The sequence below is a fragment of the Gallus gallus genome, chromosome Z, assembly GCF_016699485.2.
Source record: "Gallus gallus isolate bGalGal1 chromosome Z, bGalGal1.mat.broiler.GRCg7b, whole genome shotgun sequence".
In the NCBI taxonomy this organism is placed as follows: domain Eukaryota; kingdom Metazoa; phylum Chordata; class Aves; order Galliformes; family Phasianidae; genus Gallus; species Gallus gallus.
Genome location: NC_052572.1, coordinates 41097116 through 41124636, shown reverse-complemented (window position 1 = coordinate 41124636; position 27521 = coordinate 41097116). Strand labels below are relative to the sequence as shown.

At 39.5% G+C, this 27521-nt stretch overlaps 1 protein-coding gene across 2 annotated transcripts in view; it reads right to left on the bottom strand.

Annotated features, from left to right (window-relative positions):
• Nucleotides 1-17710: 17710 nt before the first annotated feature.
• Nucleotides 17711-27521, bottom strand: part of NTRK2 (neurotrophic receptor tyrosine kinase 2) — a 210252-nt gene continuing 200441 nt past the window's right edge. For both annotated transcript variants that reach the window (XM_015280249.4, NM_205231.2), the window contains 2 exons: nucleotides 24024-24182; nucleotides 17711-23190 (listed from right to left, as the gene is read on the bottom strand). In XM_015280249.4, the coding sequence (XP_015135735.2) occupies nucleotides 23005-23190; nucleotides 24024-24182 (345 nt within the window). In that variant the 3' untranslated portion in view covers nucleotides 17711-23004. The remainder of the gene's footprint in view (nucleotides 23191-24023; nucleotides 24183-27521) is intronic.

Here is a 27521-nt window from a genome sequence, read left to right as displayed (position 1 = left end):
TTAATATCTGAAGTTCTAACTTGAATAAGCAATTGTCTTCCTTTTCTTCTTACCATGTCCTTAGCCTTAATGAAAAAAAAAAATCTTGAAAAATGTGATCTCGTGGGCTAAGATGATTCAAAACTAAGAATGGAGATCATGTACAAGCTATTAAACTTTGTGCCCAATCTTATATTTTTGAGCTGCAAATGTTTGAAGTCATCAAGACCGAGAACACAAAAAGACTTTGGATTAGGCAACTCAGAGTTAGCACTTCGATTTTTACTGTGATTTTCTGGTGGCAAAACAAGCTGCTTATAGGAGCATGCTTTAGAGTTTGGTGGTTTGCTCACCACAGAAGGGACTGAAGTGATTATAGAAGAATCACAGAATCACAGAACTGTAGGGGTTGAAAGGGACCTCTGAAGATCATCAGGGAGAAGGAAAAAAAATCTATATAGGAGGGCCCAGAGGTAGTTAAACAAAATGTATGCTAAGTGCTAGATTGTGTGCTAGGGAGGAAAGACGGCAAGCAGTACTGAGAGTATGTGGAAATGTATCCTTTGACTAAATGGCCCTGAATGGGCATTAGGGGACATAATGCATAAAGCAATTCAACATGAGATATTCTGCTGATGTGATAACAAAGTTAATAAGAGCACTGAGTGTATGAACAAGGAAGAAGTGAATAGGAATGGAGATAAAGGTAATATTACCTCCCTGTACAGTACAAAGCTGACTACTAGGAGAATCTTGCACAATTGTAAAATGATGCTGAAAAAAAATCAAACAACAACAACAACAAAAAACAACCAAAAAACAGAAGACACACAAAGCTGGTAGTAAGTCTGAAACAAGCAGAGCATTTTTCAAAAAGAAATGTAAGAAATTCAGCTTATCTTGTCAAAAATCAACTAAAGAGAATAAACAGGAAATAATCTGGTCTTGGAAAGAAAATGGATAATACTTGCAGCATCTTTAATTTAGTGCCGGAAGGCACAGTAAAGCCGGCATCTGGAACGGTCCAATATATTTAGATAAAAACTGAGGGCACACCTTTCCTTATTTTGGTCCGAGAGTGATCAACCATTAGACACACTTGAAGGGGAAGCGATGTGTACCCACCCTGCCTCTTGCTGACCTGGCTTCAAGTCTAGCTGCCTTACAGGAAAACACATATAAATAAAACAAAGCTAATGGAGCACAATGTAGCCATAATTGGATGAAATATAATGATCTGTGTTGTATGGGAGAGCAAACTACATGATCTAATGGTCCCTTCTGACCTTAAACTTTGTAAACTGTTTCTCACAAGCTGCCCTAATGAGCTAGCTTCCTATTTAGACCAGAACTGGCTCTGAGCTTCCCACTCTAATTTTACTGCAAAGGTGGCATCCAGGACACTTTCAGGGCCAGAAGCAGAGAATGTGGCCAGAAATTAATTGTATGTTGTGTCCCGCCACATCAGCAGCAGCATGGTGCAGTGTTGTGTAAGTCTTGATTTTCATGCTCTTTTTTAGTTGATGTTAATGGTTTCTGGAGCTAGTCTTTGAGCTTGCAGTGCCTTGACTAGCTTATCTCCTAAGAATGCATCTGTCAAAGGATCATATTTTCCAAACTCATTTTTAGGAAAGCCTGTGAGATGGTATCAACATCTATGAGGCCACACATGCACCTGAGCATGGAACTGCTTTGGTTCTGTACTGAACAGGTAAAATCAGGCTGCAAGCACCTACTGAACAATGTCTTAAAATCAGGTATATTGTGTGTAGAGAGTATTTCTTCCTTGCAACTATTTGTCTCATTTGGAAAAAAAAAACAGTCTCATCATTTTGTTCCTCTCCTTGCTACAGGAGCTCTGCTGAGTGGAGAATACACTTTTCTTCTTCCTGCTGCCAACCTCTCCCACATATTAGTATTTCAATATAGAGCTAATTGATGTATTAAGAGATTCCATTTCGCTAGACCTCACAATAAAGACAGATGTCCATCATGTTTGTTAAAAATTAGTGGTCTCCTTTCATTCAAATGTAATCATCAGTGAAGTTTAACTTGCAGTTGTGAAGGATGAGGCACTCTGAGATGGCTTTATGGTTACAAAAATACATAATGATTTTGATTCTGGACCATAAAGAACATCATCAGACAGGAAGAAAATTTTCTTCTTGGTAGTATTTAAAATACTTTCAAAACCAAGTACCTTTAATTGAAGCTTTCCCTGCTCTTGAAGGGCATATAAAATTCTCTAATGTATTGGAAATTATATTGAAATGTAATGAGCACTAGTATAGCATATATCCAGATAAGACCTTGAAATTCTGCCCTATTGTTCACATATCTTTTTTATGCTTATCATGTTAATTAATTATTTAACAAAATTATCCTTTCTTGCTCTCCATGTGAATGTGCAGGTGATTAGTTATATTTGAAATCACAGTCTGATGTAGCTTGCTGACTACAAAAGTCACTGTCACACTGTCATGTTTATAGGCATAGAAATACATATGTGCAGACATATTTGCTCTTATACTATAAATGAAAAATTACCTTTCACTTACAAATAAGCTAACCAAGTATTTCATTCTTTAAATACTTTCACAGTAAATACCACAGCCCCAAAACACTTGTATGTAAAAAATTGAAATTCAAAATCCTTAAATACTTTTTTGATTACTAATGTCTCATTTGATTTGAGGCTTGAATTCAGGCTGGTCAGCTAATTGCAAATACTCTGATGTACATCCCTGACTTCTGGATAAGTTAATGCACTTTAACACAAGTAAGAAAGGCCTGGTCTTATTTTTGCTACACGCTCTGCAGCATACTGGAGTGAGACAACTTAAATGTAATTTTGCTCCGCGTTCTTCTGTCTGAAGTATGAGAGCATGTGTGAAGGACAGTAAGATTATATTAATTTTCTCTGAGTTTTGGGGACATTCTGGGTGGCAGTTGAATGATACCATAAAATATCAACAACTTTTTTACTAGAAACAATAAATTCTTCCTTAAATGTATTCCATTCAGTGAAAAAAAGTACAATTTTTGGAAATGCACTCAGGGAAGAGCAGCGCATCTCAAATGCTCTATGTGGATTAGAAGGCCACCACGTGAGCCACAGTTCAAATCCATTTGAGATTTGTGGTCCAACACTTGGATCCACATGTATGGATCCCTGCTCTTGAGTACAACTAGGCGAATACCATTGGATTACCTTTACTATTCTTTCTTCCTCTGAACAAATGAAAAAAAATTGGGAGGAGAACTTAAGTAAGAAATAAACTTGTTTTCTTTTGAATTATACTTCTGGAAAAATTATACAGATCCACAATTTTTTTGTTGTTGTAAGTGAATGATGCAAAACCAATGGGAAATCCGTTTTTTTTTTTTTTTTAATAGATTTTTTTACTGTTTTAGATACTTTTTTTTTCCATCTCTTTTAATAATTTGCAGTTCTAAGGAAGGAATTGTATGCTCAGAATAATGTTGCTGTTCTTAAATCAGTATTTTCTATTAGCAGTGCTTCTTTCCCTCTGCTCTGCATAGAGACATTTCTGATGGACGTAAACCAGATGAACTCAGCATGCTGCTCCTACATACTCGGGAGCAAACAAAAGCAAAAAGCCAAAACAGTGGGGATAGAAAAAAGATTTAAAATTTTCTCAAAATAAAATGAAGCTCCTTGGCAAGAATTTTGGCAAGGTGTCTGATGAAGAGCGTTCAGGATTACCAGTCAAACGTTTCTGCTTCTGCTAATCTAGCGTTAACCTTAGTCATTTTTGTGATTTTATCTTGCAGATTCTCCAAACAAAACACTGAGGTCTTAATGAGGGCCATCTTGAAGGTGATTTCACAGACCATTACAGCTCTGCTGTTAATTAGACAGAAGTAACAGACAATGACTAACACAGAGTTGCTGCTTTTGAAAATGCAATGTTTTCTCTGTGCACCATTTTTTTTTCCATACGAACATTTCATTTACTGCTGCTACAAGTAATGTATTCTTTTCAGTTCAGTTTCCATCGCATTTTCTTCTGAAGTGTTTCCTGTCATATTCTATACTCATTTTGATGACAGCTGAATGACACCTAAGAAAAAATAATTAGCACTGCAACATTTTTAAATGTTCTCCCCATTTATTTAGGCAAAAAAAAGTTTGAAACCCTAGGATCTGGGCTGAGCGAAAGATCTAATCTGCATGAAAGGTTGTAGATGGCTTTGTCATTACTTTGAGAAAAGGATGCTCCCGATGATGCAGTGCAATCTGGGAGTTAGTGCTAACAGGTTCCAGATGTTTTCAGTGCATAGCCTTGTATGGAGAAGAGTGCAGCTGTGCGTATCTCTTTTTCCCATCTCCTATTGATGTTATTCTTCCTTTACATCAATCTGTCCTTATTTTCTCACGTAGCTGAGAGAGACAAATTGACACAGATGCAGAACTGGTATCATGCAAAATACATGAATAAACATATAAGGAAGCCTTAAGTTCAGTATGTGTGTCAACCGTGAAGACACTGGTGAGATGCCCTGCTTTACAGCTTCACAGGAATGCCACCATTTTTCTGTTTTGGGTTCAAGGGACACAGGCATTTAGAAAGGCTTTTAGTTCCAGCTATTAAGGAATTTTCTCTAGCATACTACTATGCAGGAAACAGGACTATTGTGCACTTTGAATGACAGAGGAATCTGGCCGCACTTCAGTTTCTAATGGCTCTGCAGCCCTGACCTGTAATGCCATTTCACTGTACTGGAAAAGTGCAGTACCTGTATCAAAGTTTCTAGGGACAGTGTCTCAAATGCAGACTATGGGCTGGTTACTTATTAGTCATCATTATATCCATCATTCCATCCCGCAGTATTTCTGCAAGGGGCTGTGCATACGGGAAGAGGAGTCAATGCTCATGCGGTTTGAATGGATTAAAGCCTCCAAAACTCATGTGGGAACAAAGCTGTTGTCTGACATACACAATACAGTCAGCGTATAATGAATATGTAGTGCACAGCATAAGGAAACTCTCAGCACAATTATCTCCCTATTGAAAGTAATATCAGTATATAAATAACAGGGTAAATAGTGGCCTCTTAAAACAGAGTACTTATCAAGCAGTTATCTTGTGTTGGATTGTTTCTGTTATTCCTACGCACAGACACTTGAGATCCCTTGCTGCCGTGAACACAAGTGCTCTGCACAGTGTCAGGCACCCTGCAGCTTCTTTCACTTCAGACAGTCAAGTATCTCTCCACAGACACCTGCTTTCTGACATTACTGGCAGTTTTTTCACAGTCTGCTAAGGCTTCACAGCCTTTTCACCTGACTTGTTCTGAATGTTCATGACAGGTGGACTACTCCATGTGCTGTCCTTTGAATCTACACTTTCGGATTTACCTTCTCTTACCTTTTCTTCTCTCTCTCTCTCTTTTTTTTTCTTTCTCTGTTTCCTTTACCAACACCTGAACTCAACACGAGCAAACAGAGAAGCAAAATGCAGTCTAGGGTGCACCATGTGTTAACACATTTGCTTATTTATGTATTATATTTCTGTCTGATGCCCTAAGACAGAGAACATCACCCCTGCAGAGGAGGAACTATCTGCAATGCAAACCTTCGATGGAAACTCACACAAAGAACATCTTTATAAGTGCCATTGAAATTGCTGTCATTTATTCCTTGGATTTTATTTGGTTTTATTTTCATGTGTAAACGGTGTTCTGTTTACTCCGTATAGGTGGTACAGCATGGCAGAAACAGTCAAAATAGAGATGCCATAAAAAAGTAAATAAATTTACAGAATCAAAAAATATGAGTAATGCCTCCTATGTTATTCTGATAGCCCATGATGTTAGAGGTAGATATTGGTGATATGGCAGAGGTTGAACATTCACACCAATATCCTGTTACACGTTGCTGCTGTGAGACAGATGGCAGCAGAAAGATGGTGTAACAAATGGCACCTGACATGGAAGTGCATATGAAGCAAAGGGGTGTCTCTGAATTCCTGCATATGGAATAAATGGCACCTACTGACATTAATTGACGCTTACTGTATGTCTCTGGAGACCAAACAGGGTATGTGAGCACAGTGAAGGGTGAGTGGTGTGTTTCAGCATTGGCAACAGCTTATAGAAAGCGTTTTGTTTATTTCAGTGAGCATAAGAATACAGTGTCATACAAAACTCATGAATAAACATGGAGTTCATAAGAAGCCTTAGTTTTAATTAAAGTGTCAAAACTGAAGGTACTGATGACTGTCCTGCTCATAGCTACAGAGTAATGCCACCATTTTCACATTTTGCATACCTTCAGGTATTTATAAAGCCTTCAGGTATTTATAAAGGCATATAGATTATATTAGTAAGTGTGACATGACAGCACTTCACACATAGTACTGAGTTTTGAAAGCTTTGTGACATGATCCCCACCCTCACTCTGTAAGAGTTCTTGTGTTGTACCAACTGGATCAGAGACCATTTCTTGATCCCTTTCATTTGGGAGGCAGAGGAACTGCAGTCTCACAGCATGAAGATCTGAAGAGACTTCATACAGTGTGCAACATTTTTTTATCTGGCTTTTAATAGGAGATCTGTTCACTTAATGTCACTTCTTTCCATGGACTTCAGCCTGCCACTGTTAAATGAACACCTGGCTAAGGTTTTTTTGAGTCACCGAGGATAGGAGCTGAGTGTGTGGGTAATCTCAAGCAAAATTACTTGATCATCACTGAAAAGTTTATGAGCAAAATTTTTTTTCTTTCATCACTTTGCTTCCTTTGTAGAGGCTTATTGGTAGTTTGCGTATTGCTATAGTTACTTTCAATACATTTTCCAGTTACTTGTTTTCATCTTCTTTCACATGAGAAAAACAAGTAGAATGTAGGAAAACAGCCATATAAAAATCATTAAAATTGAAAAGAATGCTCATGAGCAAGAGAAAGAAGAAAAGCATGGACTCCATTTTAATGAGCCTGTGTACTTGCTGTGTCTGAGGAGATTTCATTTAAGACTGAAATGAACTTGAATGCAGAGGCATGGTTTCTTAATTATTCTACCTGAGATTTTGTTGAGCATTATCAGATATTACTGATATTTTAAAAAAAGAATATTGTTGGTGTTGCAACTAATACCTCACAATTTATAGTAAAAAAATATGCTGCTGAAAGCCATAGCTGCAGACATGCAATCCACTCTTTCAGAGAAATAATTGGGCATATGTGGTTGTACTCCACCAGATGAAAGTTCACCCCATGCCAAGAGCTGCTTGTGGCTGGTGCTTGGATTTCTGCAAGGCTGCAAGGACAGAAAGAGCACACAGTAATAAACTGAATCTTTTTGCAGCTTCACATTGGCTCTAAACCAGTTGCTAAGGGACCACTCCACTCACAGGTGGTTTCAAACCTTTCAGAATTTTGTTAGACTTTTCTTCACGATGATTTGTTCAGCAACTTTTGAACCCAGCTTAGAATCATAGAATCATAGAATCACCAAGGTTGGAAAAGACACACAGGATCACACAGTCCAACCATTCACCCATCACCAATGGTTCTTGTTAAACCATGTCCCTCAACACAACGCCCAAACGTTCCTTGAACACCACCAGACTCGGTGACTCCACCACCTCCCTGGGCAGCCCATTCCAGTGCCTGACCACCCTTTCAGAGAAGTAGTACTTCCTAACATCTAGTCTGAACTTTCCCTGGCGCGGCTTGAAGCCATTCCCTCTAGTCCTATCACTAGTCACCCGAGAGCAGAGGCTGACCCCCAGCTCACTACAACCTCCCTTCAGGTAGTTATAGAGAGCAATAAGATCTCCCCTGAGCCTCCTCTTCTCCAGACTGAACAATCCCAGCCCTTTCAGCTGCTCCTCAGAAGGCCTGTGCTCCAGACCTGTCACCAGCTTTGTTGCCCTTCTTTGAACACGCTCCAGGGCCTCAGTGTCTTTCTTACAGTGAGGGGCCCAAAACTGGACAGAGTACTTGAGGTGCGGCCTCAGAGGGGGCAATTACTTCCCTGTTCCTACCGGCAACACTGTTTCTGATGCAAGCCAGGATGCCATTGACCTTCTGGGCCACCTGGGCACACTGCTGGCTCCTGTTCAGCCTAGCATCAATCAATGCCCCCAGGTCCATTTCCTCTACACGGTCTTCTAGCCACTCTGCCCCAAGCCTGTAGCGTTGCCTGCGGTTATTGTGGCCAAAGTGCAGGACCCAGCATTTGGTCTTGTTGAATCCCATCCCATTGGCTTCAGCCCAGCTATCCAGCCTGTCCAGATCCCTCTGTAGGGCCTTCCTACACCCCAGACAGACTGACATTTCTCCGTGCTTGGAGTAATCTGGAGACTTACTGAGGGTGCACTCAATGCCCTCATCCAGGTCATCAATAAAGATATTGAAGAGGACAGGCCCCAGCACTGACCCCTGGGGTACACCACTCATGACCGGTCACCAGCTGGATTTAACTCCATTCACCACCGCTCTCTGGGCCCGGCCCTCCAGCCGATTCCTTACCCAGCCAAGAGTGTACCTGTCCAAGCCATGGGCTGCCAGTTTCTGCAGGAGAATACTGTGGGAGACAGTGTCAAAGGCTTTGCTGAAGTCTAGGTAGACTACTTCAACAGCCTTTCCCTCATCCACCAGACGGGTCACTAGATCATAGAGGGAGATCAGGTTGGTCAAGCAGGACCTGCCCTTCATGAACCCATGCTGGCTAGGCCTGATCCCCTGGTTGTTCTGCACATGCCTCATGAACCTATCGTAGCAATAGGCTAGTCGTAGCAATAGGCTAGTTTTACCCTATCGATGATGTGTTCTTGCACTAGTAATCCTGCTCAGTACGAGAGGAACAGCAGGTTCAGACATTTGGTGTATGTGCTTGGCTGAGGAGCTACTGGAGTGAGGCTACGATCTGTGGGATTATGACTGAATGCCTCCAAGTCAGAATCCCCCCTAAACCTTCATTCCTGATGTTTACAAGAATCTTTGGCCATGTTAAACCTTTGGCAGCTAGACTGCAGGTGTGTAGCAGTAACTTTTCTTGCTGCCTTCAGAAGATCCTCTTATTTCTTTTCAGTAGTTCTAAGCACTTAATTCTGAAAAAGAAGGATGAATAATCATGCCTTACTCATCTCCGCAGGGCCACTCACCTCCTCTATAATCTGGAGCTTTCTACTGGCTGAAATAAATTCTCTGCTGGGCTGTAAGGCACCGCATAGCTACCACTTAACCATAAGAAAATCACACTGGATAGTTTGCTTATATTGAGAACCAAGCACACAGTATAAACTTTCACTGTTAGAATAAAGTCAGGTATTGCACAACTAAACTGCTATGCAGGCAGTTTTTCATCTCATTCTATCTAATCCCATACTCTTAGTCAAGTCTATGATCAAAGCAGAGAGAAAAAGCCAATCACCTCCACTTCATTTTTCTTCTTTTATATCTGAGGTAACTTGTACAGTTATTATTATTATTATTTCCAATTTGAAAGTTTAAAGATTTCAGCCAGTTTTGTTTCTGCATATTTTCCACTTTCCCATCTTCCTTCTTCTCTCTACCGTACTCCCTTGGTCTTTGTTGCTTTTCTTCCCTGTAGAAATTCTGGATGGCACCAATTGCCAATTCATTTGAACTCCTTTCAATCTCCATCTGCCCCAAGTCTTGCAGCACATAAAGGACTTGGAGCTTTCTCCCATACCTCTAAGTTTTCCACTATTGGAGTTCTTCCAGCATTCAGGAAAATTTTGAAAAGTACAGAAGATAATAGAGGTGAGATTAAAAATATTCATTTTTGTATTTATTCAAGTTTCTTATATACACAGATTTATGTAGAAATTACACTTTAAATTGAGATTTCTTGTAGACAGAGACATGCTATCTCTTATGCTCTTAGCAATGCTACGTCTGAAGAAAGTCTGTATCTCAGCAATGTTACTGAACAGCTTGCCAGTTATGTTTCTGGACTATAAGTGCTTTTTTTTGTATGAGGACTTTCACCCGCAACATGTTTTAAAAAATATATATGCAATAGCCTGTAAGAGGAGGAGAATCTGTAATAAAGAACAAGAAAGAATCTGTCACGAAGAAGTTCAAATCATATTATAAAGGCACCTTGAATTCTTCTATCTTCAATTTTTCTTGTACTACTGTTAAAACAATTCTCCTGTGTTTTTTAACCTTTTGCTTGCTGTTCTGAGGAAATGGATATATTTGCTATGTTTCATGTAGTTTATGGGTGTTTTTATTTTATTTTTTAATTTTTATTTTGCTATGCTCTACAGAAGCATATGTCTAATTTTTTTTTCTCTGCAATAATGCATCTTTCAACACTAGCAAATAAAACTCATTTTCTTGACTCCAAGGTGCAAATTAACAGCATCACTGATAATTCTCACACATCAATTTACATAAAATTGTCTTTATAATCCATTGTTTTTCTTTAGTGAATAGTATCACTATGATACAGCTGCTCAAAAATATAAGTACCAAACTCCAGCCCTAGCTGTGTGAACTGTCCTAATAATGCAAGTGGGCTCAATAGCAGATAATCCTCTCCTCAGCAGCCTGCTGTGGCAGGTATCAGTGAAGAGGTAGCAGTCCTTGTAGGATGGGCTTGCAGAGCTCATACAGTGATACCACACATAACAGCAAATGATTTTCATTGTGAATATGGTGGAAAAAATTGAATTTGTAATTACTGCCAGGAAAATTGCCCCATCTACACGTTGATAAGTTTATATGAATGTTTTAACATCAGTCCAGTAGTTAACTTAAATGAAGAATAAGGAAAAGGATAGAGAATGTGTTGAACAAAACACTCATGCTCACTCTAGAAGATCATTCAGGCTAGCACTGTATCATCTGATCTGCACCTAAATTCACCTCTTGCAAATCTCACCCACTGAATCAAAGGAAGTTTTCCGATTTGTTTCTTGTGGAGTGGAAAACAATTCACAATCAGCCAAAGCAGCAAGCCAGTGAACCAGAAAAAAACAGTTTATCAGGATTTCTAAAAGTGCCAGGGCATGATAAGGAAAGACTTACTAAAACAAACAAACAAAAACCAACAAACCACCCCCATAATCATAATAGTCAGATATGGAAAACAATACAACAATTTGATCTGGAGTGTCTTAGGAAGAACACCCCTGAGGTAACATACTCAAGGTGCCAGAGGCAACTGAGTGGGACACAAGTGCTTTCCAACACAGAATATCAGGGCTGAAAGAGCCCTCACTGGTTCATGTAGCCCAGACTGAGGCACCTACGTGGAGTGGCTGCAGCTATATCACTTGTAGCATTGATTTGGCCACCTTGCTCTATGAGATATCCAAAGGTAGACACTGCACTCTCTCCCTGAGTTAAGTTATTCCTCTGCATGTTTTCTCTCGTACTGTCCATCTTCCTGATTGACCTGTGAGCTCTTGGTCACCTGGCACTACTGTAGCACGTGAAGCCCAAAAACATACCTTGACTGGAAATACACCATGTCTTAGCCGTGGTCCCGCATTTGCAGAAATTAGCTTGTTTTCATGTTACTTTTTAATGATTCCCATCTTTGGGAAGGAAGCCTGGCCAAACTCCTTCTGCTTGGCCTAGGGCCATGTGTCCTGGCCTAGAGCTATGTGTTCTGGCCCAGTGAGATCTTTGGCCTGTTCTGCAGAGTTTAGGAGTCCTACATGCAATACTAACCATGATCTGCTGCAGAATGAAACACAGCTTTGTTCAAACCCCTTGAAAGTCTGCACTTCTCTGAGAGTATGGGTAAAATACAGCACCCAGTAAGGTCAGGGTAGATAGGCTGGCCTTTCAATGAAGAATAACCTTGCTAGAGGCACTCATTTAGCGGTTGGATCTCTGCTTTTTTAATCACTCAGCAATTCTGCGCCATTCCTTCCCAAGCACAGAGCATTTCCGATTTGAAGAATTGCTTACCCATAATTAAATGCAAAAGAGTTAGTCTCAGTCCCCTGCACAAATTACTACTGAGTGAATGCAGAATAACTTTTACAAATAGTACTTTATTCCATTTATTGTACAGGTATTGATGTGTGTTGGATTTGCTCTATTTTGGAGGCACTTCCATGGTAACTAGTCTCCCCTGACAAAGACTATGTCAGAGAAGAAGTGGAATATGCAGAAACTGAACTTTGGGCAGCCAGCACGATGAAGGCTGCCAGCATCAGCCTCACCAAAGCATCGCCACAGAATGTGCTGTTTGCCCATGTCTGTCCAAGCCTACTGCTCACTGGGGAATCCCAGCGGAGTTGAGGCACAGCGGCAGCAACCAGTACTATCTTTTTAAGGTAAAGTATCACAAATCGGTGCTGCGTTCATTTTTAAGGTGCTGGCTGCCTGCATGTATTTCATCACGTTCACATTTTAAAGAGGAAATAACAGCATGAAAAGGTTGCCTTTGGCTGACAGAGCTATTCAGTGCCAGCAGAAATGCTTCAGGTAACAAAACAGCCAGAAGGATGAAAGAAACACCAGTTGTGCTTTGCTGCCTCTCACTGTGGTTCTCACTTCATGTGTAATAGTTTTGCTGCCATTTCGAGGTGCTGCTGCTGACTGCCATTTTTAGCTTGTTTGGACCAGCTCTATTTTGCTTTCTGAGTCTGGTGAGAGAATACCCTACCCCAACCAAAGACTTTTCCTGACACTCTTGCTACCCACGCCTGCCAGGATTTCATCTCCAGAGGCAAGACAGCAGGGCAAGGCCTGCACAGATTCCCAGAGATATCCCATCCCCCACATTGCATCACACCCTCTTGGGTGGATGTCCTCCACTGCCATAGCCAGGGGTGTGCATGCGGATTCAGGTTTGAGCCAGTCAGTGCTGCAGTTTTGAAGCCAAGAATACTTATGCCTGTTGGTTGTATTTTGGGCATTTTAAACAGAACTTTGACAATGTCCAGAACAAAGTGGTAACCAAATTTGCCTCTCGTACCATTCTGGCTTGAACCCATCTTTGAATCCATTGCCGAGTCACATTCACAAGCAGACTAGATAATCTTGTCTGAAAATAACTACTAAGCAACATGTATTCTGTTATGGCACAGCTGTAGGATTTTGCACACTTTGGGAAGACAGTGTGAACTGTAATTGATACTGCACACCTCCCTGATTCCTATGCAGTTGCCTAGCACTAAAACTGGGGATGCTGTATAACACAAGGCGAGCCAACGAATGCTGGTACAGCTTGTGGAGCACCATGCTCTTGAACAAGTGATTATCCCCCACTGGCCAATAAAAAAAAAAAAAAAAAAATCAACATTTTCTGCCAATAGGTGTTATTTTAACCAAGCAAAGTGTGTATTTATTTAGTAGCCTCTCTGGTATCAGAGGCAGCATGTTCACTTCCCATCTGCTTTCTCTCGCCCAAGCTCCTTTGGATTCTGGGTGGATAATGGTGCTAATGACATTTGTTAGCATAATTTCCCAAATCATGAAGCTGTGAAAAAAACAAAACAAAACAAAACAAAAAAGAATCATGAATGGATAGAAGTGAGCATGGTTTGCAATGGATTGTTTGCAGAGACTTTACTTCTTGTGTAACAGCTTGGAAGACCTGGAAGACAAACAGACTGCACTGAGTCCTCCATGCTCAGAGATAATGGGGAGAAGGGAGCAGGGAATATGAGTTCCATATGTTCCTCTTATTTTGTCTCCAGAAGACTTGCTGTTCCTGGTCGTGATTTTTCTTGAAATGTTAATTATAGGCACTGGGGATATCAGCAGTGCTCTTAATAGATTAACTTAGGTACTGGTTAAAAAAAAAAAAATCTTGATGAATAAAAAGCCAGTTTAAGAAAAAGCAATCAGCTACCACAAACACAAAATGTGCTTAGATACAAAGGACTGCCCTACTGTCTCCCGTACTGTGCCCAGTGCTGACTCTCACCAGTTCCCGCACCACCCTGACATGTGCTGGGGGACTGCCTGGGTGGAGAAGGTGGTGGGGTCCTGTGGTACAAGAAGAACAGGTATCTTGGCACAGCAGGCTCAAGATCTTTGAAGGGACCAAGCTTTGTCAACAGAGCTTGCTGTGGCAGGGAGGGCCTAAGAGTGACAAGGCCCAGGCAAATACTCCCCTTTCTGGCAAAAGACTGGGGCAAGGTGAGCAACTGTGCAAGGCACCCAAAAAAATTACCAAGATCCGAGCCTAGCTGCCAGTCCTCTCTCTAGAGCAAATAACACAGGTCTGCCCAGGCAAAGAGCAGTGTCCCCTGGCCAACAGGTCCACCTAAAAAGAAGTGTTTTCTCTTGAGATGTCCCGTGGTCAGGAGTACCCAACTGTTTCATGATAGGCAGCTCTGTGCCACCTTTCTTGCTGGCTGCTTGTTCTGATGGCCAAGCAACATGTAGAGATGTGTGTATCTGTCCATCACTTACATCTGGGATGCCTGTGATGGACAGATACCCCAAAGATCATAGGAGTGTTTTGAGGAGGATCATTAACCACATGCTGATCAAGGCCTCGCTCACCCTGCCTATGTTAGAGAGGCAACCTAATGCCTTCATGAGCACCCTTTGGGACTGCACCAACAAGCCATAGATGGATAGGAGGCCCATTGTCTTTGTAGGATTTGACAGTTGGTGGACAGGGACTTCTTGGTTGCCAGGACTCTCTCCAAGGCCATGAGAGCCGGAGGGCTAAGGCCATCTGTGTTCTCCTGCACAGGGACAACCACACTGTGCTTGTCTGTTCCTCATGTACTGCAGGCTTTGCATAGACAGGGAAGCATTTGTTTGCATTGGAAAGATGTGCACAGTGAGAAGAGACCTTCCTACATAAACACCACATCACTGACCTCCGCTTAGGATCTTTCATTGGTGACTTTAGCTTCTGTCAGCTTTGGTGGTTGGGTTAGCCACACTTGGTATTACTTTTTTCCTCTCTGGGTCACAGATGGTAACTATTGTTTGCATGGCCTTGTGAGTACTGACAGCATGTGCTGTTTTCTCAGTATCAGCACACAGAAATTAAAGAGCAGTTATAGGTATGAAGATCAAATGGAAAGGAATCCAGGCTGAATCTGACCACCTCTGTCCAAGTTTGAAGGCTCTGCCCCGGTAATGTATGCTGAAGGGGAAGAAAGGAAAACGTTACCCAGATCTAGGGCAGGTAGCACTGGTCAGGAGAGCATAAAGGTGCTCTACAGAGGCGGATTTTTCATTTGATCAGCTATCACAAAAAAAAAAGTAGTAAATTGCTTCTTATGAATAAGAAGGCCCTGAACATCTTATTGTGGTTGCAGCCCCAACCTTACACAGGAGGATTTGGGTTACTTGGAGCAGGAACTCACACTGGGAGTGACCTGTGTCAGTGTTTCCCAACAATTTCCCACTGTGCCAGCTGAGAAACACAAATTATTTAACCCCATAGCCTGCTCTGCCCATGTTGTGACACACATAACAGCATGATCAGCTTTTATGTATCAAAACAAACTCTTCCAGGAAAAAAAAAAAATAGAGGATAATAGAGCTGGACCTTCCATGATACTTGCAGTCATCGTACCATGACAAAACACTGCCTAGAAACATCATCTTCTGCATGAGAACTGACTAAAATATGCATAAATAATTGGTTGTGTCTATTTGTCTTTAAGCTCAGCATCTGGGGCAGCAAAAACACACATTTCTAATATTTACGCCATATTTTAAATGAGGGATTGCTCATCTTATCTTCTCCCATCCAGATCCTCTTTTTCTTGCATACTACTTAACAGAGATCTCTTCCAGAAAGAGCACAAGCACTGAACCCTTCTGTACTCAGCATCCTTATTTTCCTATTTTGCCTGAAATTCTTCCTACTGGAACCTAAGCTTTATCACAAATATTAATATGTTGCTTTGATAAGTTTGGCTGTGGGCTGGCTTTGTAGAGTCTGCCTGATCCCATCCTAATTATATTTGATTTTATTACTAATATTATTATTATTATTATTATTGCCTTTCTAGTGCCATCATCCTTCTTTGTAACATCAGCTTTCTCACTGATTATTATAGCCATTAAAAATACTAATGGGAGTAATCAATAGGCACTGTGAATCACTCTAAAATAATACAGTGACAAAGATGACTGATTTTCCAGTTACAGAACCATTTAGCACAAAGTCTTAATCACAAAATCAGTTTTGGGATTTTGTTGAGCTTTGGCAGGAGCTGGAGCAGGACTTGTGTTGAACAGCCCCTCCTGGCCCTGTGGTATTTCACAGCTCTCCTTACGTAGAAGGCACTGGAAGTGCTGATGGTTCCTGGACTTTGCAGCCAGCTGAGAAGGGTGCTCAGCTACTGGCGCGCATTGTGACAGGGACCCTAAACATTGTAAAAAATTGTTAAAAAAGCTACCTGGTTTCTCTGACGCATTTTGTACCATCAGCAAGCTCTTGTCATCCTCATTAAAGGGTATGCTGCTAGTCCTTGTGCAGCCTGAACTAATATCTTTATCCTTACAACTGCAGTGGTCTGTCACTATTTTTAAGCTGAGTCTCTGATGTCATCCTGTTCTCATGCAGTCAGAGAGGCAGAAACTCACACAAAACTGTTGTGCACCAAAAGACGTGAGCAAGTGTCATCTCCTACTGTGTGCACAGCACTTTGTCTGGGGAGGATTGGATGAGGTGGTAAGGGGCTAAAGGACACCATGGCCCTAAAGGACACCATGATGCATAGCTCTGGCTTTAAAACCCCCAGAGAACAGGGATGGTAGGTTGTTCTCAGGCAGCCAACCTGGGACAGCAAGGTGATGTTTACATGGACCATCCCTGAGTGTTTTTGCAGCTCTTGTTGCTGCCAAAAACAATGCTTTGCAACCACAGGTGTTTCATTTCAGTATGACAGCACAACCCACTGCATCTGGAAGACAACCACGTTTTGCTGAGAAGGCAGACAGGACATCTTTAAGCCCCTGGATGAACACAAACTGCCAACAAAGCTTTTCAGTGTGAATTGGGGTTATTTCATAGCTTTAGACAAACTTTGCACTGAAGCTTGGTCTCAGAGGATTATTTCATTTTGACCTTTTGAGCACTTATCACATACTCACCTCATCTCAAGGAGGTATCCTGGCAGAGGGAAGCAGACACATCAGAAAGTGGCTCTCATGTTGCTTTACCCTAACCTTGAGGTGTTTGGTTTACATCTATAGCTGATGGAGGGCTCTTCAACCATCTTACTGAACTTTCCTCTGGATGCTAAGCACTCTGCATTCCGGATATTACTAATCATATTCTTTAAGGACTTGGGTTTAATGCTCTGTTTAGGCTGATGTGTTAAAAAGAACAAACCTTCCTCTTCTGCATTTTTAATGGAACTTCAGTTTGGGAGATACATTTTGCAAAAAGCCATAAATACTTGCAGACAGCATAGATAAATTTCTTGAAGACCTGTTTCTGATAAAAGACAAATAGATATTTGCAAAGCCAGCTCCCCAAATGAATGAGTTAAAGTATGATCTTTGGTGTGGAAAACAACAACAACAACAACAAAAAAGAAACAAAACAAAACAAAAAGACTCTACCATTACATTCAGATTGGATATTTCTTTTTTTTCCTATTACTATGTGTCTCTTCTTTCATCAGTTGAGAATTCAGTGCCCTGGTTTTCATTCAGGGTCTTAGAATGCAAATATATCATGCTTCTAAACATACCAAACTCTTACTTAATTTCATCCTTTTCAGAAAAAAAAGGAGATAAACAAAGGTATTCCAACAAAGAAAACACACAACACTTCAAGAAAATTGTAGGTCTTTGAAGTAATCATTTTATCTTTGTTTTGGATGACATTGTTTATTGTAAGACATCATTTTTATTAAATACACTGGAATACAAGAGACTTTCCATGTCATGTGGAGAGAAACTGGTCACATGATTCACAAACAAAACTTAACACTGATACCTAGGCATCACTTTGAAATCAGCCAAGATGCAATGTAAGTTTTAAAGCAATGACCTGTTATAACAAACTGCAAAACAAGAACCACTAAATATTTGCACAGAGACATCACATTAAAAAGAAAGAAAGAAAAGGAAAAAAGAAAGAAGAAAGATAGCTCTACACACCAGGTCACAGTTTGGTGACAATATAGAGATTTATATTTATATGTAGGTATCTTCCTCCTTATCTCGAGTGACAAAGAGAGAGATATCTAGAAATATATATATACATAAAGTATAGGTGGAGAGCAGGGCTGGGGCAAATATTTCATAGTTAATTGATTCTCTATTCAATTAAGCATCAGTGTTGAATTAAGTTGCTTTTGTATAAAACATTCTTAGCTGCTTTTCTTCATTACAGAAAGATACATATAAGCTGCAATATATAGGCCTCTGGAAAGATTTGATTTTCTTACGTATTCCAATCAAATGGCCTTACTACTGGCAGCTTCTATTATTCTTGCACAAAGTACTCAGTGTTTATAAAATACCAGCCAGTCATCACTCGGAACCTTCTACAAGCAAACAAAAAAGTCCCCACAGACCTGGTCTAGAATGCATAGACAGTAAAATAATACACCCATCATTTCCCATTTCTTCTCCTGAGACATATGTTTAAAAGATGGCAAAATAGTCACTTGGTTGCTATTGTGAAATTCACAGTGTTTTCCCTGCAACATGTAGGTTTTTTTTTTCTTTTTTTTTCTTTTTTTTTTTTTTTGCTTCATATTTATGATGAATGTAGCATCCCTTACCCACCCCCCCACCCCAGCCCAAATAAAGGTCTTTTAACTAAGGCTCTTATAGGACCTCTTGATTCACAGCAGCAGTGGTTCATCCCAGACCTGACAAGAAAATACAACTTCCTGTGCTATCGAAACCTTCGTCTTTGATTAAAAACCCTGATCTATTCACCATCACTTCCCCGGGTCCCTCTCTCACATTTTATAGCAGTATTTGAAATTCCCTTACAAGCTGCAACAACTCAGACATAGTCTAATGCATACACACTGTATCTTATACATCCAGTGATCTGATCATTTGACTGGGTTGTTGTTTTATTTCTTATTAAAGTGTTCTATAAAGTCTACATCAACCACAACAAAAACAGTATCTGAGAAAGGTGGGGAAGAATAGACAGGAGGAAGGCAAGGGGGAAAGAGAGTGAAAGAGAAAGGAGCTAAAAGAGAAGAGGATGAAAGAAATAGAAGGAAAGGAGGAGGGAAGAGAAGGAGAAAGTGAATGAAAGAAGTGAGAAAGAAAGAGAGAAAAAGAAAGAAAAATATAGGCGTTTACTTGTTAAACTATAGACAATACACAGATATACTGGTTTACAAATCAAAATCAGTGAAGTCATATTAAAAGGGTACACTCCATCATGCATCATGGGGTGCTGTCACTTTACAAATACCTGTTCACCACCATCAGTTCAGGGCTGTGTAGATCAACTGAGTGTGACGGACAGGGTGGCAGCTGCCGCAATTACTGCTGAATTTTGGCATTCTCAATGTCCTACAAGTAGTGTTGCAGTCTGAATAGTCCAGCTCATTCTTGGAATTATTTTGCTACTGCAGACGAGTATAAAATGCTAATGGAGCTGCACTGTTATTCTAGGACAACAAAACAACAATAGCACAAACCCAGAAATGACAGTCAGTCAAACTCTACTTCTGGAGCTTGGAAGCTTATCTGTTCATTTCCTTGTGACGAATTAACAAGTGAGATGGGAATGGAAGAAATGTTTTTATGCAATCATAAGGGGGAGAAAAGTTTCTTGTTATATCTCTGGCATTCTAACTTTGCCTCTGCTGCAAACCAGTTAAAAAGTTGAATCTTACAAACAAAGAAAAAGAAACATCAAAAGAAAATATGATTTTGGTTACTCAGCAGACTTAATCAATTTATTAATAGCACTCTAATTATCATTTGTTATAACGTAGGTGTATGTAAATTTATACATATACACACAATCCATACATAATGTGCATGCATGTCTGCACATATAAATAAAATACAACAGACATAGGCATACATGTATATGCTATGTGTGTGTATATATATATGCCATATGCAAGCACACATATATATTATATATATGATCAGTTCATAGCACAGTCCAGAAAGACTTTTTAAATGAGCCTGATTGTCATAGTTACTCAGTGTACACAATTTAGCGGACAGTGCAAGCATGATGAATATGCACATATACTCACCCTTAACTGGGATTTGAGAATATTTCTTCCTTTTCTCTGCTCATTCTGCTACACTTACCCACCTTTTCATGAACGAATGCAAAATATGTATAGCTTCACTTTATAGCTTGTGTCTACTCTGATTACACATTTTATGTGCTATCAAGAACATTAATGATACAGATCAAGGTTACCATACTGGTGGCTCTGTAGAACATTTGGTCCTTTAAAAGTTTAACATACTGCTATGTTATTGCACAATGCATTGTAACATTACTCATTTTTGGAAATGACTATAGTAGTCTCACTAGTAAATCAAAAAGAAGATGCCACTGATTATTATTTCAAGATTTTGTGGGTTTGCATTTGTTTTGTTTTGTTTTATTGGTGGTGATTTTTTTGGTATTCATTCTTTCAGTGCTTGCAAAACCCACCTGTTTGCTTTCAGGCTGGAGTCTGCTTTTCAGACTGCTCAGAAGGAGCATCTCAGATGCCTTTTCCTTAAGCTCATAAGACCCTAAGACAGAATACAGCAGGCAGAAACTCGGCATCTCTCCCTCTGTCACCTGCAGCCTTCTCCCATTGCACACTATCAGTGGACAATTTTCTTTTCCACCACTGTTATTTTGAAAATCAGACCCAAATTCCTATAAAACGTGAAACTCAAATTCTCAAGTGAATGAGTTTCAGTGGATGCTCGGTCTTTATCTAGCTTTCTATATGAACTTCCAGGACAGTCTAGATAAAATCTTAAGGCCCACTTTGTAAGAATCTTCCTCTGGCTTTTTGTTTGTTTCCAGTTCAGTAGCAATTACGAAATAACATCTTGTTTCTTAAAGAAATACTGAGTATGGCTTTATAGATACACTGTCATGTTTATTTGTAATGCTGCCCTTTCAATGACACTGAGAAGGGTAAAACTCCATCATTGTCAAGAGAACTGCTTTATTCTGAAAACGTTCAAAATCTTTATAAGCTAGCTCTAAAAGCTTCAGAAGAAAGAAAACTAAAGTACCTCAATAAATAATATATGCATGCAAATCATATATTAAATGTGTTATGAGAACATTTACAAAAATAAAATGCTTAATTTATTAAATAAAATATCCCCAACACAAAAATGAAGGACTATTTTGATCTGGCTCATATCAATCAGAAATAACAAAAAGAGAAAAAGAAAACAAAGTTGTTTTTTTTGTTTTGTTTTTTTTTGTTTTGTTTTTTTTGTTTTTGTTTTTGTTTTTTTTTTTTGCAGTAACGCCCCCTCACAGAGGGAGGCAAAAGTATTGAGGAATAGATAAGGTAGGTTGTCTTTTGTAAGAATTCATATTAAAAATAATCCTAGCTCTAAATTTGAAATCTTCAACTTCCGGTTTGAAAAATAACAGATATGCCCATGCACTTGTCGTCAACACAGTGGCCATGCAAAAGTACACACACAATGCCCATCCAACAAAAAAGAAATTATTTAAGAAAGACTGGATGTTGGTAATGACAGCACTAATACCAATACAAACATGGTGCTGAGCTCAAGGTCTTTGCACTCTGAGAAGTGAGCCATAACCTCAGAGTAATTTGTTTTCCCCGGGTATCTCACTTTATCCCCTGCCATGGCTCAAATACAACCAGTGATGTCCATGCTTTAGATTATTCATGTAATATCAGTCTATTGTATCTGTAACATTGTAAAGGCATTTTAACATAGCTAATGTCTTTGATTATCCCCTTTCAATGAAATATAAGTTATACCATTATGAGTTCGCTATGCCTACGAGGGTGTTTTACAAGATGAATGACAGTTTCTGCACAAAGGGCATTAATTGACAGAGACCATGCACAGTTTTGCTCGCACGGTTTGAAAAAAAGAAAAAGGATTGAGGAAGGAATATGCTGCTGGACAAGCAGAGTGTAAGATACATCTGCCCCAGCATCCATAGCTTGTCCTGTCTTATCAAAATCCTTAGTTTCGTTGTGTGATCCTGAAATTAGTACTGTATGTTAATAAGCCTAGCTTTATTTAAAAAGACTTGCTGGAGAACATTTTTGTACCAGTGGCATGACAATATCCTACCAGAAGACGAAGTAAGGGCATGTGTTTACTTATCACGTTGCAATATAATTGCGTGCAGTGCTGGCAGCATCTTTTTCCCTTTTAACATAAACTTGTATCTGGCAATGAAAGGTACTGGCAAAGTACCTCCTTGAATCCCCTTACTCCTCAGAAAGACTCTCCAGGGAAAGTGCTAAACCTCCTCTTGCCTTCCATCAATTCATTTCAATGTTTTTAGTGGGGTTTGATGCCATCTGATCCCACAGTTCCTCCAGATAGTGGATCACACAACACTGTCTTGTTTCCATCTGGCTTTTTCTCTGCAAGGAGTACTCTTCATGTAGAGAATACCAGTCTTCTTTTTCCACCCACATGCTGAAGCAAAAAACTTGAGGTGAATCCATAGAAACTCTCAGTATCTTTACAGCAGACATCAAAAAGTTCGAGTCAAATATATTTTCCCTTTTTTTCATCCACATCAAAGGCATGAATACAACAAGGCATTGTTAGTTGTGATGGGCAAACTGGAGAGTCTGCTGATATAACAGATCAGGTTTTTAAGGCCTTTGTCTATGCAGAGTAACAATAATGCAGAAGCCAAATTGATTAGAAAGACAGGAGAGAAGAAAAGGATGATAGAAACTGAAAGAGGGAGAGAGAGAAGAGATACGTCTCAGTAGTGTCTAAAAAGTCAATACTGTGTCTACACATGGAGAAGTGTACATTGCTTGCCCTTTAAAAGCTTCTCCACAACTTTGTCATTAATACTGTCAAAGTTAAGAACACATTTTAATGGAGTTCAGCGGCAGTTGAACACATTCATTCACACAGCCCATAAAAGAAATGCTATGAGACTTTAGCCTAAAATATCCAGGTAGACCGGAGATGCCTTGGCCAAGTTCTGAAGGAGGGAATGGATTTCTTTGATGTTGAGCCTCATATGAGGTTCCCGTTGCCAACATCCCAGCATCAAGTCATACACTTCCTTGGGGCACGTGCGAGGTCGCTGAAGGACTCGGCCCTGAGTGATGCACTCAATCACCTACAAGAAATCAGAAGGAAAGAATCAGCATGGCTGTAACAACTACATAGGTCTCATCCACAGAAGAATTAGCTGCTAATGACCACCTCAGCCTCACTGGTGGCAGCCAACTCTGAAAAAGACTATTTCTAGGTAGATGCACAGGGAGCAGAATGTGATCCTGAAAATCACTGTAAATGATATGTCACCAAAGAGCAATAACTTCACTAACTTCATGCATGTCTCCCCCTTTCAGCTTTAAGGAAATGATGGTCAGGAAGCAGTCCCATACCTCCTCTTCCTACCCATCTCTCTACCACACTTCATCTCAGGAGGATAAATTTCCACCTTGCACACATAAAACATCTGCACCCTTTTGTCCCTGCTTATACCTTTTGAATGTTGCTGTGGCTAATCTCTGGAAAGGCATTACTTACTATTCCCCATATATTAAGAGAGCTCCTGATTCCTTAAATCTATTTAATAATGCTTTTGAAAAACCACTCTTGCAATGGCACGTGTGATATTTAGTTGAAATCAGCCAAAGGCAGTACAGAAATTAACTAAGCTCCTTTTCATTACCTCATGGTCATTCTCAAAACTAAACTATCATATACAAAGGAGGAAACTAAATTCCAACCTAATTCTGCTTGAACAAATTCCATCCACCTTGGGAAGTAAAGGCTGAAAAAGAAGAGATTAAACTACAATATTTATGAAAATATAATAAATAATTGATATTAATTTTTTTGCCTTTGCTAGATAAATTCATTTTTGTCCCTCCCCTATAAAATCATATAATCTATTAAAAAGCAAACCTCCCTGTAAGCAGTTTGGAAATGTATTGCACAAACCTCATTGTTTGAGAGCTGGTACCATGGCTGCTTGCCATAGGTAAAGATTTCCCATAATACAACTCCCAGGCTCCAGACATCACTTTCAGTGGTGAACTTCCTATACATGATACTTTCTGGAGGCATCCAGCGAATGGGCAGCATGGTGTGACCCCCAACCTGAGAAAAACAAATGAAGAAGTCAGAAATAATTCTTCCAGATCCAATCAAGGGAGAGTATTAAGATATTAAGCTGGGCACATACATGTTTTCTACTTTTCCTGTCCTTTGCCATTTGCTTCAAGGAGATTTTAAGAACTGGGGAGTTGTGATCCAAACTCCTCTCCTCAAATGACAGTCACTACTGTTGTAGGTTTTTCAGCAGATTCTCCAAAGATACTGAAGTACAGACTCATCTTGAAGTACATTTACTTGCAGTTCCTGACCAAGGAACTATAAATTAATTAATTTAGCCTACTTATCCACTTTAAATTAGGTGAGATTTACTCTCCATTTTAAAACTCAGGAAGCTATAAATAATCCATGCAATGAAATCTGCCCTGATGATTCTCCTACAATATCAGTAGTATCAACTGAAATCCACAGTAAACTGACTGCATTATGCATTAGGATCAAAATCTACATGGTTTATCTCTTAATTTAGATTGAAAAAAATTGCCTGTTGGTAATTTCCAAAGTTAACCAATACATCTAATTACTTTTTCCCCGTTAACTACCTAGTATCACGTAGGTTTACAAAATTTTCAGTCCTTTGGACATATTCTCTTATAATAAACATCTTTTAAGACATGGAACCCTGTCCCAAATCAGCTTACATTGAATTCCCAAGGAACCTTCTACTGAATTATTGCCTTTCTGAAGATCACTTAAAACACTTCTTTGTTTTCCAAAAATGATTCCATAAAATCTCATCACCTAACCTCAATTTAAATCAAGAAAAACAATCCTTATTTCCAGTTTACAAAGAGTCTGTTGTTCCAAATATTTCCCACTCTGAAAGGACCACGTCATTAAAGAAATCTACTCGAGTACTTTTAAAATACTGCAGTGGGCTCAGCTACCATGATGTAGATATGTAAGCATTCTGATAATTTTTATACCAAGACAGTTGTGAATATTTCCAAGGAAGTAAGAAAAGAGGAAAATTTTTTCAAGGACATCTAAATTTTGATTAATTATCCTTTTCGTGTGTGAAAACATATTTACCTATGAAACCATATTTGCACTTTCAAGGTTCTGTCAATTCAATACATCATTTCTCCCTGTGAGATTTTTCATATATTGTTATAAATAACGTTCTCCTTGTTCTAATGTTAAAACGGCAAAAGCAAAGAAGACCCAACAGAAGTTCAGTCGGGGTTCATATTATTTCTAAATCACTCAGAACATCAATTTCCAGCTATTTGTCAGTGATTCAGTGTTAGTGCAATACACCAAAAACACAGCTATGGCTTCCAGAACTCAGCTCTTGCATACACTGTTGCAGGACCACGCTTGCTACTGAAGCTGTAAAAACAGAAAGTCATGCCAAAACTTTCACAGACATTCACACCTAGTGTATAATTCAGCACTTTTCCCTCTGTCTGAGAAGCCACGTGAGGAGGAGTATTCTTTTTTCAGATGTCAAACAAAAGGCAGGTTCCCAAGTTTAATTTCTGGTTATGTTGTGGATCTTCTGACTCAGCACAATCTGCTGTCTACAGATTCTAGAGCCATTCAAAATGGACTCTACACCTGCAGCTTTCGGCATAACTTAAAAACATACAGGTGAGCAGTCCATTTACAGAGAATGGTTATATGCTTTTAAATGCTTTTTTCAATCAGACTGATTAGTCTTTGTGATACAGTTTATCCCTCTGACTGACAGAATTCCTGTAAGACACTGCTCATCAGTATTTTTAATAATCTTTGACCAAGTCACTCAAAGATGTGGAGAGTTCAAAGTGATGCATGAATAAAGCTTCAGTTTTCCACCTTATCATAAACTAAACTGACATGGTAACCAAACAGCTCCAAATCATGACTTTTACTACTGCCTTGAGAGACATTTCATTAGCAAGTCAGAAAAGTTAGTCCCTTTGAAACATGCAGTCACATACACCCGGCCAAAGGGCAAGTGCCATTAAAAAATGATTAGTGATGAGAGGTTTTTGGTCTCATTAAATATTAAAATGGCTTTTAGATCTGCTCATCATATAGCCTCTGCAATTGGTTGTTTTCAGCAATTTCGTTGGCTCATTCCTTAAAAATTAATGAAAGCTATAAACAATAAACTAAGTCTCCCTATTTTTTCTTATTTGTCACATCCTACATTAAGAGATTTTTTAAAGAGCAATTAAAAATACCACTCTCCAAAACTTTCCCATCATTCCTTGCTACTGAACAACAATTTACTTGTAGTAGAGCTCTGAGCCTAGTTTTCAGGGTTATTCAGTAACATGAATATCTATAGAGTGATGATGACAAATGACCACCAACTGATGATTTTGCAGTAAGCTAATCTGTAACATAACAGACCTAGATGTCTCTCTTGGTAGTCCTAGCAAGACTGGCTCATCAGTACTGGTCCTCACCAGGAATTCAGTTTACAGATAAGCATAAACCATAAGGCTCTTTGGTGTCTTCCCACATAGCTTTGCCTGGAGTTGAGTCCATTTCTGTCCCTGGAGGCAGAAGACTTAACTGGGAAGAACACTGTCATAGGAATAAGAAGTTCTGAGATGTCTCCAACTCTATCACGGCCAATTTCTACCATACTAAGCAAGGTTACCTTCAAAGCCTCAAAGTCTTTGTCACAATAATATTTAACTCCTTTGCAAAAGTACCAACACTAGTATTACATGGGGTCTTTTTTTTTTTCTTTTTTTTTCCAGATTTCAATTTTCAATGCAACAAAGACAGCAAACCTGTGCAACACTGAGCACCTGTGGCAGTCTGAGCATCTTCTATCTCTGGTCCAACAAAATCTTCAACTTTAATTAAGATTTCAGCTCAGCCACATCAAAAACACAGATCAGGATCTGATCAAAGGCACTATATCTAAATGCACATTTCTTTTTCTATTAGTGATCACTGAGCCAACTATTACTTGGTTGTGTTAGGTACATGCTCAAAATGAAGCACGTGATTCAGAACCTTTTTGAACTGTAGCCTAGGGCTTGACATCACAGTACTCAGGCTGCCTGAAACAATTTGCCAGTCAATTGTGAACTGCTTTTGATACCTGCTGAGTCCAAGCACCCACAGCTGGGTCATTAATTGCAGAGAAGAGAGGCAGAGTGCCTTTTCGCTCTTGTTGCCAAACTTTCAGCACAGTTATGGGGTATTTCCCAAGAAGGATCAATGAAAGTAAGCATGAGTCTACTGACTAAACTTTAAAGGTTCTGAGCACTTAAAAGGGATGCTTTCTGTGTACATTTTAATAAAAAATGCAAGTATCCTACAGCATTCATTCCTGATGGGCACACTATAATTGCAATGCTGCTTGATACATAAACA